At 41.2% G+C, this 15411-nt stretch overlaps 1 protein-coding gene across 4 annotated transcripts in view; it reads left to right on the top strand.

The window, feature by feature from the left end:
• The window catches only part of KLF3 (Kruppel like factor 3), a 37676-nt gene that overhangs the window by 16947 nt on the left and 5318 nt on the right, over positions 1–15411 (top strand). For 3 of the 4 annotated variants that reach the window (XM_023224680.3, XM_023224681.2, XM_023224682.3), the window contains 4 exons: positions 46–141; positions 8409–8895; positions 9562–9712; positions 14452–14612. In XM_023224680.3, the coding sequence (XP_023080448.1) occupies positions 85–141; positions 8409–8895; positions 9562–9712; positions 14452–14612 (856 nt within the window). In that variant the 5' untranslated portion in view covers positions 46–84. The remainder of the gene's footprint in view (positions 1–45; positions 142–8408; positions 8896–9561; positions 9713–14451; positions 14613–15411) is intronic. The other variant, XM_023224683.3, reaches the window with a different exon arrangement.

The raw sequence follows: 15411 nt of genomic DNA, 5'->3' as shown, positions 1-15411 counted from the left end.
AAAGTAACCTTGAGATTTAGATGGATACCTTGTTTTGTTTTCTAGGCCAAACACCAGAGCACCCTAGAAGGTTTAACTAAAAGAATGCTCATGTTTGACCCAGTTCCTGTCAAGCAAGAGGCCATGGACCCTGTCTCAGTGGTAAGTTTTCCAAAATTGAACACCTCGCCTTATTTTTTCCAAGGGATGATAACATTATTGTGTGTCAAATTATTTCTTAAAATCATGGTCAGGTATGGTGGCTCACTCCTGTAATCCCAGGACTTTGGGAGACCGAGGCGGGCGGATCACCTGAGGTTGGGAGTTTGAGACCAGCCTGACCAACATGAAGAAACCCCATCTCTACTAAAAATACCAAATTAGCCGGGCGTTGTGGCATATGCCTGTAATCCCAGCTACTCGGGAGGCTGAGTCAGGAGAGTTACTTGAACCCAGGAGGCAGAGGTTGCGGTGAGCCGAGATAGCAGAGATCGCGCCATTGCACTCCAGCCTGGGTAACAAGAGCGAAAGTCCGTCTCAAAAAAAAAAAAAAAGAAAGAATCACTCATTACTCGACAGGCGTTTCATAGGCAAACTTTTCTCAACGCCCCCAGGTATGAGTGAGCTAAATACTGTCCTAGCAGCTGTGGGTCCTTTAGTAAATGGGATCTGCGCTTCCTTAAGACCTGTGCCTGGCATCGCCCTAGGATATGATCAGTGTAGAACTTAGGCCATCGGCGAATCCTCTCATGACAGAAGTAATTTTACAAAAATTCCTCAGCCCTTTCGTGTGTAAAAATATATGAAGAATAGGATGATTTGCTTAAAAACCAATGACAACAGCCATATGGAGCTATGACTATATGAGAGATGACTGAGGGAAGCCAGAGAGAGAAAGAACTTGGCAGTGAGGATGGAATCTCGTTTATTTGGAAGAGTCTGGCTGGGTGGGAATTACGTGCATTGTCCTTTTCAGCACCTTAGCCCTAAGCCAGCCCCTCATGGGAGCCAGGCCACTGGCTGCTTTTAGGCCACCAGTGCTGCTTTTAGGGACTAGCGAGGAGTCTGGGGTTTCTGCGGGTACAACACCAGTGCCATGGAGGTGAGACATGGTGACGGAGGAAGGTGTCTGACTTCAGAGCAGGGAGTGGTTTCAGCTTGAGGGATCTGATTGAGTGAATATTGAATAATAAGGCAACGCTCCCACTCTGTCTTGCTCTTTTCTTTCCACGGGCTTGGAAAATATTCACAAGGGGGAAAACTTGGCCCGGGTTGTGTATCTGAAGGTTGGTAATGACACGCTTGCAAAATTAGATCATCCTTATGCATGGGCTCTGGAGGTTCCTGCCAAAAGTGTTTATACAAGACATGGGGGTCACGCCGAGGCCCTTGGAGCTGAGTTGCCATGGATATTACTAAGCCAGTAAAGTGTTTACCGGTATCTATAATGCAAGTTAAGGCAGAGGGGCTTTAAGGAAATAACATTTGCATTCCAGCGTGATAACTGAATAACCAAGTGTCTGAATATGGTAGCAACTGAGCAATAAGGATTTTATTAATCAAAAAACTAAATTACTTTTTTTTTTTTTGAGATGGAGTCTCACTCTGTTGCCTAGGCAGGAGTACAGTGGTGTGATCTCAGCTCACTGCAACCTCCGCCTCCTGGGTTCAAGTTATTCTTCTGCCTCAGCCCCCATAGTAGCTGGGATTACAGGCGCCTACTACCATGCCCGGCTAATTTTTGTATTTTCAGTAGAGACTGGGTTTCGCCATGTTGGCCAGGCTGGTCTTGAACTCCTGACCTCAGATGATCCACCCACCTCAGCCTCCCAAAGTGCTGGGATTACCGGCATGAGCCACCGCTCCTGGCCAAACAACTAAATTACTTTGAATGTTATTCGGTGCTGTCGTTGTATTCATCACATCCCCATCCCCGGCATCACTACATGATCACATTAGAGGAAAATGAAGGTACAAAATTTCCTCATTAATTATATTCTTGAAATAGGAATCGGTTTTTAGCACTGGAGAATGTGATTCATTTTACAAATGGTGCAGAGCCATCGGTGAGGCATTTCACTGTTCAGTGTACTTCAGTACTTTTAATCAAGCATGAAAATAAGGCTCAAGAGTCTAATATAAAGCCAAAATGAAGATCCACATTGCTAAATTGGTGTGATATATGTAATTCAGTGCAAGGAAATGCACTTAACCGAAAAAAAAAAAGTGGAATAAAATGAATTTGAACTAACTATTAAACTTGCATTGTTGTAACGTATGAATACATGAAGTTAAAATATGTAGGAGTGATTTTGCAGTTAATGGTCTTTTTCTCCTTCATGTGCTAGATTTCAACTGCAACTGACACTTTTAGAATTTAGTTTCACCAAGTTACTGTCAGTCCTTCAAAATGAAGATTGTTTTTTTTTTCTTGTTTTGGTTTTAACTTTATTCAGCAGGAAGTATTTTTTTCTTAATTCAGTGCAACCTCAGTTAACAGAAACATTTGAGGAATGGGGTGTTAAAATGATTTTACTCAAAAAAATTGAAAAGCTTTTGTTTCCACTCTTAAATCTTCAAATTTCGTCTTTCCTGCCTTCATATGTGAAGTATATTGAACCTAATTTATTATTCCTTTTTCTTTTTAATTCAGTCTTTGATCTGAAGGTCAAAGTCTTTGGCTATTCAAGTCAACGTTGTAAACATTAAGGCACAATAATAGGACATTTGTGAAAATACTTTTAATTTCTACAGATGAATAAAAATATTTTATGGTAACTTATTTCTCCCCCTCTTCTCACCCCCTAAAAGGATAGCACAGCAGAAACAATTGCTTGTTTGCGCTTTTGCTATAGGTTAGAGAAAGTGAGGACATGTCATTTCCCTCTTAACCACGTATAAGCCCTCATACTGTTCTCCACTAGCCTTGTGCTTTGAGGCTTGGGGTCACCCTGTTAAAATTTGCAAGAATGAGGAACAGAGTAGACTCTGCCTCCCCAAGTCTGTGCCTTTAGTCTCTGCTATTTACTGTCCACCTGGTCTTGGCAAAATCACCAGCAGCTCCCCAAACTTCTGTTTTTTTAAAAAAAAAAATTATAAAATATGAAACTGTGTAAAAAAGATGCACATGTACATAAATTGTTTTTTTACCATTTCCCAAAAGATTGATAATTAAAGGATTTAATTCAGGAAGTGAGCAAGGAAACAAATTGTAAAAAACAAAACAAATCAAAAAACAAAGTTTAAAGTATTCTTCTATTCCTGTGGAAAGATACTTTTGAAGAAAGGATTAATAATAATCTGTCATCTTTGGTCATCTAACAGACCGAAAGTATAGATAGGAAAGTATGTCAAATCAGTAATTTCCTCTGCTCTGTTCTAACAGAAACATTTCATGGCTTTTTCAAGCCTGGTAGAAAGAGAGCTTTCTACCTCTGTTTGCATGGGGGTGCATGCCATTTGCTGTTCCCAGAGTGTGTGTTTATACATGCATCACGCCTTCCTGTGCCTGGAACCCTCTCTTGGATGAAGATTCTTTTGACTTGCCCTGTCACGGACATTCACTTTTTTTCATGTTGATGAATAGTGAAATAGAGATTTCATCCATGTTTTAGTCATTTCATCCACTGAAACTGTCTTATAATGGAAAACTCACCAAAACTATTCCTAATAAAATAAGAAACTATTGCAATTATCACCTTAGCATAAAGTGATGGTTAGAGCTTTGGGAAATTATCCAAACGTTGTACCTCTTTCCCTGTCGCAATTAAAATCTTTTTTTTTTTTAAGTTCAAAATAATTGGCATATTATTCTTCACCTTATCAGTAGTAAAAACTTGCTAAGAGAGTGTGTTGATTTACTACACATTCATCAAGTATTAATTGAGCACCTATGCAAGACCCTTATCACCTCACAGTACAGTGAGAAGCAGCAGTCAGTAAGTGCACACTGTGCAGGGGTGTGAACATCTGAGTGCATGTTACAGATGGAAAGAAATTTTTCTTATGGCAGATCAGTGGTTTTGGGGGGGGGGGGGTTGTTTTGGTTTTGGTTTTGGTTTTGGTTTTTTTTGGTTTTGTGTTGGTTTTGAGACAAGGTATTGCTCTGTTGCCCAGGCTGGAATGCAGTAGCGAGATCACTGCAACCTCAAACGCCTGAGTTCAAGCAATCCTCCTGCCTCAGCCTCCCGAGTAGCTGGAACTACAAGCAAGCACCACCATGCCCGGCTACGTTTTTGTGTTTTCTGTAGAGAGGGGGTCTCACCGTGTTGCCCAGGCTGGTCTCAGACGCCCGGCCTTAAGCAATCCTCCTGCCTCAGTCTCTCCAGGTGCTGGAGTTACAAGTGTGAGCCACCATGCCTACCTCAGCCCATTGTTTTAAGCCCTTATGATCCCCAGTGGGGTCAAGAAGCCCATGTCTGTGTCTAGTCTTTGGACTGCTCTGCTCCAGGACACAGGGTCTCTTGGACTAAGCAGCATGCACAGAGGGCACTGGAGGTCTATCCGTGGCCAGAGGCACATTTTCTGCTTCATCAACACTTGTCTCTGATTTGGATTTGGGGCCAGTACAGCCGCGCTTGTATGCATTGCTTTGATAGAACATAGGAACTGTCTGGAACAGAGGGGAAGGCTGTTACCGGGTTGTACCTGCCCAGGGCACGCACCCAGCCGTGTCAGTCCCTACACGGCACCAGATTGTTGGAAGCTGATTGCAAAAGCTTGTGCGCTCCACCCAAATAAAGTGAACCAGTTTGAGAGGCCACATGTCTTCACCCTTTTGTGAGGCAGTTGGGGTGGAAACAGTTAATTACCTGCCCAGAGTTGAGTATCTGTGACCAAGTGTGTCTCCCCACAGTTAGTCTTGTACCTTACAGTAATTGCACATCCAATAGAGGGAATGAGGGCATTCATTTGAGAACAGACTTATCAGCAAACTGCATAATGTTGATAAAACCTAGCTTTATGTGTGGCTTTTTCTGTCTTAATAGCTTGAGAAACCTGAGAATGTTATTAAATTTGCAAATCTGGAGGTTCTAAATTCCTACTCTCCCAAACCTCACCCCATGCGTAGAAAAATCCAGCAATGACAGCAATAAAACTATGTCCTCATTTTGCTTGCCGTTTAGCTGCCAATAACTATTGGCATTAAAATCTAGGTCATAGGGAGGTCTTGGAAGAACAGAGCTGAAAATAAGGGAGAAGCTACATTTTGGTCAACAGAAACAATGCTGCCTCCCATTTCCTAAAGTTTTTTTCCTAGTACCAGAACCATTGCCCTTTGGAGAATTATATAAAGCACATTAGACTTTAGGACTAGGAGAAATCATTCTCCTTTCTATATTTACTTACTCCCTGAAACTCTCCAGTGTACATGATTTATAATGGTTTTTTGTTGTTGTTGTTGTTGTTGTTAATGAACCTTGTGCCTCTTTTAATAATACCCATCTAAATATTTAAATTTAAATATATTTAATACTTAATGTTGCTATGTTTTGGACCTCTTGTGTTGTTACTGTGCATGCCTGGCTTTAAAGAAAGGTAGAGAATCTTCTCTTTTGATCCTTGATCTATAACTCAAAGCTGTTTTTATGCATATTGTGTTTTCTGATTTTATATCCTTCATGTTCTTGTTTTTAAGCAGTATTAGTAGTGAAAACTGGCTGGGCGTGGTGGCTCATGTCTGTAATCCTAGAACTTTGGGAGGTTGAGGCGGGCAGATCACTTGAACCCAGCAGTTCGAGACCAGCCTGGACAACATGACAAAACCCAGTGTCTACAAAAAAATACAAAAATTAGCCAGGCGTGGTGTCACGTGCCTGTAGTTCCACTTGCTCCGGAGGCTGAGGTGGGAGAATCATCAGAGCCCAGGAGGTCGAGGCTGCAGTGAGCTATGATCGTACCATGGCACTCCAGCCTGAGTAACAGTGAGACCCTATCTCAAAAAAAAAAAAAAGAAAGAAAAGAAAATTCTTTTTCTCTCCTTTAAATAGACGTTTAGTATATTTATTTTCTATCTCTGTCATTTAGAACATTGCTATTCAAAAGGAAGCCTAAGTTCCCTCGCTCCACTCCCAGGTAGTTCAAAATTTGCATTTTAATGAGTGCTCCAGGTAGATGGATGTGCACAGTAAAGTTAGAGAAGCGCTGGTTGGGAGCAGTAGAGCCCATGACAGTGGGCATCTCTTGTATAAGCAGGGACAAGAAGGGGCTTCTAGTATGGCATGTGTATAAGCTCATTGTGTAGGTTATCCCATAACCTCACAACCTCCTGGAAGGTGGGGATTCAGAACAACCTTAAGAAGTTTGCCATATCCTCATAGCACCTGCACTCCTAATATTTAGTTAGTAATTTTTCTTGCCTTCTTTTATAGAATTGTTTTTTCACATAATAAATTTATTTTTAAAGCAAACTTAGTACCACTACTGCAAAATATATGTGTAACAGTTTTTTCTGACACATACAAATAAACACGTAACAAATTTAGCTTAGTCTGTGCTCATCGTACACCCCACCTAAAAGCATCTTAGGTGCATCTAGAGTGATGTGCACCACGCTGCAGGAATCCCTGTTCTAGGAAGTTACACAGATTATAACTTCCTAGATAAAGAAAGAAAGAAAAAACAGAAGATGACAAAGCATGATCTTAACCACGAGGACCTGACATCCAAACCAGATAAAGATAAACACAGTTATGTGATCAAAACTTTCACTCACTGGCTACTCCGTGACAGGCTGCTCTGCAGGCCTGGAGCAGGGACTGGGCATCTGGAATTTTAAAAACAACACAGATGATTCCAATGCATAACCAGCCAGGGATTTGCCAGATCTCAGTAGAAATCCCCATCAAAACCACTGCTGCCCCACGGTTATAATTCACATTAGTGGCCCCTAGAGGGGTCAAGGAGGCCCGGAAATTAATAGTGCATTTACACTGTTTAATTATGAGGCACCATTGGGTTTTCTTGGTTGCATCCCGAGTTAGTATTGCCTCTAACTCATAAACACAAAGGATCTTAGAGCTGGAGGAGAAGCACAATGTTGTTTATCACTGTCACTGTCAGAATTCAAGTACAAAGAATTTTCTGCAGGTGAGCAGGCTTGACATGCAAAATTTCAGTTTTCCTAAACTGCCTAGTAAAGAAAATGGTGTATGTTGAGTTTAATTTTTTTTAATTAAAAATTAGGTTGCATTCTACAAAGAAAATTTACAACAAAATGTTAGTTAGCGAATAGAAGTACTTTCGGTGAACTCCATGGTCAAGGACAGTGCCCATTGTGTGAAATTATGATGACTGGTTTGTATTTAAAGCTGGCAGATGCAGGTAAAGTTATCCTGATATTTTAAGAGAGAAAGGTGTTTGAAGATAAATGAGATCAGTTGTGGACCAGATCTTGGGAAGGAAACAGACTCTTTTGTCTCTTCTGCACTCTGTTTGTGCCCCAGCCTCATTTGATGGGCAAGTAGCAGGGTATAGAGGAGAGAACACGGGGCCTCAGCTCGTGTGAATGACTTTGAGCACTGCATTTCCTTATGTGAGTCATATCACGTTAGGTGTTTCTTATAGTTCTGTGTCATCCACGGACTTGCCATTCAAGTCTACAGCTTCATTCAGATTCTGAATAAGAACATTGAGCAAGTTAGGGCCAAGGACATCATTGCCCCAGTGAGGGTGGCCTTCAGTACAAAGGTGTGTATGGTGACTGACCCCCTCCTAGTTTGCTTGAGACTGTAGAGTTTCATGGGATGTGGAGCTTTCAGTGCTGAAACCAGCACAGTTCCAGGCTGACTAGGATCGTTGGCCAGTCCTAGGCATGGATTGGTCAGCTGCTGAAGTCCATCAAACGAAAGGTACTGTCTATCTTGCAGCCCCATTCTTGCTTATCATACACAACTATGATGAGAAATCAATGTCCTGCCAAAGTTGAAGACACTACTTATCCTGAGAAATAACTGTCCTGCCGAAGTTAGACACCAAAGCTAGAGAGCAATTCCTGCTCACCGAGAAACCCCACCAGAAAAGCAACCAGGTTGGTTTGGCTTGGCTGGTTCTTGGTGAACCCCAGCTCTGACTCCTAATGATGATAGCCCCCAAGCCTGTGCTGTCACCTGTCTTAGAATTTTGCCAGGTTTGGCCTTAACGTTTGACACAGGAATCATCTTAGGATTAAATTTCAGATTTTTCTTGTGCAGTAGTGACCACATTGATCTTAGTTTTAATGTTTTTGAGACTGCCTCTCAAAGCAATTTTAATGTTGTTGAGACCACCTCTCTGAGCATTTTTTTAAGGTCAAGTATATATCGAAATCTAAACTACTTTGTAAAGCCCATGTAATTGTTAAGCACCTTGTTAGCATGTTTTTTAAATTCATGTTTCAAGTAAATGGACTTACTTGGCTGTTGACACGTTTTCCTTTTCTTTTCTAATAGTCATACCCATCTAATTACATGGAATCCATGAAGCCCAACAAATATGGGGTCATCTACTCCACACCATTGCCCGAGAAGTTCTTTCAGACCCCGGAAGGCCTGTCACACGGAATACAGATGGAGCCAGTGGACCTCACGGTGAACAAGCGGAGTTCACCCCCTTCGGCTGGGAATTCGCCCTCCTCTCTGAAGTTCCCGTCCTCACACCGGAGAGCCTCGCCTGGGTTGAGCATGCCATCTTCCAGCCCACCGATAAAAAAATACTCACCCCCTTCTCCAGGCGTGCAGCCCTTCGGCGTGCCACTGTCCATGCCACCAGTGATGGCAGCTGCTCTCTCACGGCACGGAATACGGAGCCCGGGGATCCTGCCCGTCATCCAGCCGGTGGTGGTGCAGCCCGTCCCCTTTATGTACACGAGTCACCTCCAGCAGCCTCTCATGGTCTCCTTGTCGGAGGAGATGGAAAATTCCAGTAGTAGCATGCAAGGTAAATTCCGCCACTGCTTCATGCTGCTGCACTTGCTTAGTGTACTGGCGCTTCACCAGATGGGCTGGGTGAGGAAGCACGGGGGCAAGAGCTGTTGAACTCTTCAGAGGAAATACTCATCTGCCTAAGGCATTTCCTTTTCTTTTTTTTCCCCCCTAAAGTGTTGATACTGGAAGAGGTCCCAAGAATCAGGCTGTCTGTTTGATACCATGAGACGATTACTTTCACTATGTAATAGTCAACTTGGGGACAGAAAGAATCTTGACTTTATGTTGCTTTCTTGAATACCTACATGGTTCTAAGTACAAAAGGCATTTAATAAATACTTTTTGATCGTGGTGAAAACTAATAGCGATCAAAAGCCACCTTGTTTACCAGCTGGTCATAGACAGACGACTATGGGGTAGAAAGGAAATAATCCAGAATTATAAGAACGAATCATTTCAGGGCTGGTGTTTTAGAATTCAGGTCCCTATATTTGCTGCTTACTGGCAAAATAATGGTCAGGAGAAGCGAGAATCTCCCCCAGATTTGTTCCTGCTATAATCTGCCAAAGGCAAATAAATCTGTCATATCTGTGTTGTAGATAGGAGCTATGCAGTAAGCTTTGAAAAGCTGAAATTGGTAAACTGTATGTGGAGTGACTTTTCTATTTTTATTTTTTAGTACCTGTAATTGAATCATATGAGAAGCCTATATCACAGAAAAAAATTAAAATAGAACCTGGGATCGAACCACAGAGGACAGATTATTATCCTGAAGAAATGTCACCCCCCTTAATGAACTCAGTGTCCCCCCCGCAAGCATTATTGCAAGAGTAAGTATATTTAGGCCTACCAAGTATTTGCATAGTAGAGTGCATCTTGGAACCTGGAACGGAAGCACAAGATTTCACACGTGTGATATGGTGTGGATGACCAGGAATGGCTTGTAGTCTGTGGCCACCACTGGTCCGGTACCACTGGTCAAGATGGGAGAATCTCTCCAAAAACAATATGCTGTTACACTGACAACGTTATGACAAAATTTACATCAAGTTTTCATTGAATCAGTCATCCATGATTTTGCACCTTACCACATGAATTATTTTTGTTGTTTTTTTTTTTCGTTCTTCCAGGCTATATATACTTAGTTTTTCCATGATGTGAATCCTTGTATAGATTAAACTTGGTGTTCTGTGGATCAAGTAAAGTTTTCATATGAATACACTTAGTCCTTACAAAGTGTATAGTATCCTGTAGAATTGCTATCCAGTAGGAAGGCTGTGCGGTATTGGTCAGCATCCAAGCACCTGAATGGTCGTTTCTTGTAGGTCTAACATGGTATAATGTGGTAGTGCCACACACAGGTTCAGCAGCCTCATTTATGGGATCCCACTGTAGATAACCTTGGCCTCCACCAGTGATTACACTGAAGGCTGGGTTTGTAGTTGCTAAGAAGATGGCCTTCAGGTCCAGCAAGGATCCCACCTCTGCTCTCTATCATATGTGTGATCTTGGACTAGTCACTTAATTTACTGCCCCCATTTCTGTTTTCATTATTGATTGTAGTTGTAATTGTCTTGTGTTACGGTGCTTCAACATTGGATTCAGCAGCCAGCTTCCGAGTACAAAGGCAACGATTACCTCCATAGTGTCCCTCCCATCATCCTCCTGCATCATTTTCCTCCACTTGAATAAATGTTCTACCCACCTTTCTCCTTGATCTTCTCTACCCCTCCACCCCGCTCCCTCAATTAACTCTACAGCAGAATGTGAATTCTCTGATTTTAGAATAACTTCAAATATATCCTAGTTGTATCCACATTCAGCTCGGGTAGGTACCTTCATAGTAGCTCATGGATTAATTGTCCACTGCACCCAATTATAGTCATTTTTGGTTTGGGTTGTCATATGCTCGTCAATAGATGAAGAAGAGAATAACTCTTAGCCAACTGCATCAGCAGTAGGGAGAGAGTCTCTGATGGAATTATATTTTATTATTCCTCACAATTGCATAGTGCCCTCTTCCCTCAAAAAAAAATCTTCCCAGATGTTTTCAAAGGAATTATTTCATTCCTCCACAACAAGCATGTGAGAGTCAGAGCAAAAGGCAAACGGATTACCTGAGACATTAGATAGCTCACCAATAATCACACTGCTAACAGTTGAGGGGCCCTGGGCTTGATCTCCTGCTTCCGAATCGGGGCTTTTCCTGTCATCTTGTCATATCCAATCGGTTGCATCTGCTCATGCACTCAAGTGAAAGGAAAAAAATGACTAGGCAAAATGGATACATCTTAAAGGTGGAATTAATGTTGAGAGATTTTTTTTTTATGTTGAGAGATGTTTCTGGCAAGGTAACTAGCAACATGGCATGCACTTACCGTTGTTCCTGCACCGGTGATGAAAAACATGCCAGAAAACTAAATAAAGCCAAGTGCCTCCATAGGGAGGGATCTGTTGACTGGACAAGTGTTATTCCAAAGTCTGGGTTATTGTGAATTGTGGTGGAAAACATTACAGAAGATTTGAAAGCAATATTCTGTGCTCTGAATGCTGCTCAAAAGAAAATACTTTTCTCTTGTTTTAAGTACTATTCTTTTGATGATCTCAAGCTCAGTGGCTTTTAATGATTAATGAGTAATATGCTTTTTTTAAAGCTGACCTAAGAATGCATTCTGCTTCTCAAAAAAATGCAACAGATGAGCCATAGCTGGGACATGTACTCTTTAAGTAATGTTCTCACAGGTGTGATTAAGTAACGTCTTGGAGTATGCCCAGTAGCAGCCCACGTAGGAAACCAGCTAGCCAGGAAAGAATCACTTGAAACTAGGCACCCAGTACCACTGCAGTGAGGCAGCCCCAATAATATTTGCCTTCCTTTCCAGAGGCAGACTTAAAAGTACAGGTTTGAAATCCATTTGCTTGATTGTGGTGTTAGAGCTTTAGGATTATTTATAAAGGCACTCAAAGGTACATCAAATTCTTTTTGTTATAGATTTACAAAAAGATTTCTTTGTTCTAAATACATAAAACTATATTTAGAACAAGAAGCATAAGGATCAGATTTCCCTATTGAGTTGTCTATGTGAATTATAGCAAACTTAAGAAGGGCTGACTCAGCTCAAAACAGTGGACAGATACCTTATATGTATTAGCTCTCTAACTTCTTTGTTATAATAATCCCAAACCACCTCTTTGAAAATGGGAGTGGAGACCAAAAAGTGTGAGATCCCAGGACTCTTAATCTAGCTTTGGCCTGAAGCAACATTAGTCTCTTCAGAGATGTGGCAGCTAACCGTGCTCAGAAGGTTTAAGGGACAGCTCAAGCAGAGATATCCTGGTTTGGGGACATCCTCAAAAAACTCATGAAATTAAACAACCATGGGGTACAAAGTTACAAATAGAGTATTTTGAACCTCACAATATTCATGGCTACCATTTAGTAGCTTTATCTTGAGAACAGACATTGTTCTGAGATATAACCTTCTGAGATAACATTATCATCATCCCCAGTTTACAGAGAGGAAACTGAGACGCAGAGAGGGTGAGATACTGGCCCAGGATCACAGAGACTGTCAGTGACAAAGCTGGGATTTGTAACTGGGGCCCACAGCCTTTCGGTGCAGCTTTATATGTAAAATAAACAACTGGAAGGGGCAATCAGAATTACTGCACAGAAACCGTTTGATTCCCAACCCATAAAATCCAATAATTGGGAGAGATTTCTAAAGTTGTCTGAGAAAGATAGTCTCCCAGTATCCCAAAGATACATGAAAGTTTTATAGATAATAATTAAATTTCTATCCCAGCACTTTATTTCCTGAGTTTCTTTTAATGGAGATGAAACATTTTCATTAGATGGCATTAAAGCTGAAAGTTAAAAATAAACTGAACTTTTTCTTTCTATTGAAGGATTTTAAATGAATAATTCAGCTTATAAAAACTCTGTGAACCTCTCACTTTGCTGTGTTCTCTACTATTTGTTTGCACATTTATATATATTTATATATATAATTGAAGTTCTTGTTCTTTTCCCCCTCCTGTTTTATGTTCACTTTTCCATGTATCTAAATTTGGCCTATCCATCTCTACCCCCCTTGCGGGTACTAGAGTAGGAAGGTGAGAGTCAAAACTGACAGTTTCCTTTGCTCATAATAAAGGATGAGAAGTAAATAAATAAATAATAAATAAGCATAAGTAAGGTCACTTAAGAAACACATCTTTTATTCATTTTCTAGTCACTTCTTAGCATGCCTGAAAAAGTTACTGGCAAGGGATGTGTATTCAAATATTTACCAAGACAAGTTTTATATCAAGAGACTCCCTTTTGATTTTTATGGATAAATTTTTTTATTCTTTTTTTAAGCTCACGAGTTAGAGTGTTTACTCATCAAATTCTTTTTTTCCTGTTCACACGTCTTTTTTCTCCTCAAACACACTTGTGCAAAATATTCCTGTATTATATGGAACATTTTAGGAGTTATAGATTTAAATATGAAAGAGAAAGAAGTCTTTCATTACAGTTAGAGGCCAACAACATACACTTGTGATATATCAAGTAATTAGTCATTAGGAAAGTGAATGAGCAGAGTAGAACATTATAATTACTTATATTAATCAGCAGGGAAAGCCTGAGGAACGTAACAGACTTTTCCCAGCTCTTCCTCCATCTCCCTTTTCTCTCCACCACCTCCTTGCTGAAAAAAAGAAAGCTTAGATTATAAGATTTTTAACCCTGGTGGTTTCGAATCCACCCAGGGAAGGTGCAAACTCAGAAATGAGAGAAATCAGGAAGGTAGGGAGAATGTCAGGCGTCCCATGGGGGAGCCGGCACCACGTGAGCCAGCATCATGGGTGACCACAACACTGCATTGAAATTCTCCCTCATACAGGAATCACAGTGACAGTGGAGCCTTGAGTTTGTGAAGACAGCAATGCCAACTTTTTTGTTGTTATTTGGAAGAGCCGGCATTTGAAAACTGCATGTGAATTGGCAGTCTCAAAGGGACTCCAATTAAATGCCAATTACATAAAGGTTAGAAACGTAGATATACCCTACAATGTGGTTTCCTGAGACTTAGGAGTTTGATCTTTTCCATTTTTCCCTAGCCAACAATAATGAAAATCAGAGCAGCCTGTGAAAAAATACAGTGTTCAGCATTGCCTAGAGCCACAAGATTCTATAAATAGGCAAAAGTTGACTGAGGGAAAGAGCCTCCCCAGCACTCGGCGCCTGCCTCTAGCATAGCACTTAACCCTTCTTACTGTCATTACTTATCTCCATGTCTGTCTCCCCCTAGAGTGTGAGCTCCTCGAGGGCAGGAACCCTGTTTTTATTCATCTTTGTGTCCCGGTGCCAAGCACAGTGCCTGGCTCATGGTAGGTGCTCACTCAATGTTTGTTGAATGAATATAGCAGTGCTTCTTGGGTTGATCAGCTAATTTCTTTCTGTTTATTTTGTCGGGATTTTTTGTTTGTTTGTTTTTGCCCAGTGTTGTTAATGCTTTTAGTAGACTGATGAAAAAGGAAGAGCATGCTCTCAACACTTTGCCTGTAACCTTGGCTTTCACAGGAATCACCCTTCGGTCATCGTGCAGCCTGGGAAGAGACCTTTACCTGTGGAATCCCCGGATACTCAAAGGAAGCGGAGGATACACAGATGTGATTATGATGGATGCAACAAAGTGTACACTAAAAGCTCCCACTTGAAAGCACACAGAAGAACACACACAGGTATTAGAAACACCAGACCCACTTAATCTTTCTTCTTAAGAAGTATTAGAATGGAATGCAAAGGTTGTTACAGTGAAAGGTTTTCAGGCATCTTAAAAGTTACCATAGTCATCTCCAGATGTGTCGTCTCCAGATTAGTTGTGCAGAATGAAGATGTTGCTAATGATTCACCTTGGTAATAAGTTAGAATAGATTCAAAGTAATCCCCAAAACAAGGCCGCTCACAATCACTTGCAGTTCTGTGCTTTCTGGCAAAGAAGGGAGAAAGGGTTGGAACCTTTGCCACTGGAACGGGGGAAGCGCTTTCACAGTCAAGGATGTGGCCTTCCTACGAGCTATTTCACATACGTGCATTGTAAATTCTTGAGAGCCAAGAACAGTCTTTGTGCAGCACAAATTAATGCAACAGTTTAACACAAACAATTCAAATAGAAGACTGTCCTTGAAGGAAAGAAAGGTGAAGAAATGTGGTTAATATTTGTCTTCTAAACTTGAGGAAGCTCTTATGCCATTGCCTACCATATTTGTTTTAGGATTTCTTCCATCTTGCCCAATACTGAATATAGAACATGAGCAGCCGGATCATACAAAAGTCATTACATAGCCAAGAAAAATGTGAACTTGATCTCAGTGCCAGATGTTTTGGTAGTAAAACATCTTAAGGAAATAATACAAAAATGTTTTAACAGCCAGGTGCAGTGGCGTGCACCTGTGGTCCCAGCTCCTTGGGAGGTTGAGGCAGGAGGATTGTTTGAGCCCAGGAGTTCAAGTCCAGTCTGGGCAACATAGGGAGGCCTTG

The sequence above is a fragment of the Piliocolobus tephrosceles genome, chromosome 3, assembly GCF_002776525.5.
Source record: "Piliocolobus tephrosceles isolate RC106 chromosome 3, ASM277652v3, whole genome shotgun sequence".
Classification (NCBI taxonomy): Eukaryota; Metazoa; Chordata; class Mammalia; order Primates; family Cercopithecidae; genus Piliocolobus; species Piliocolobus tephrosceles.
Note: the sequence above shows the minus strand (reverse complement) of the source record. Positions and strands in the feature narration are given on the sequence as shown.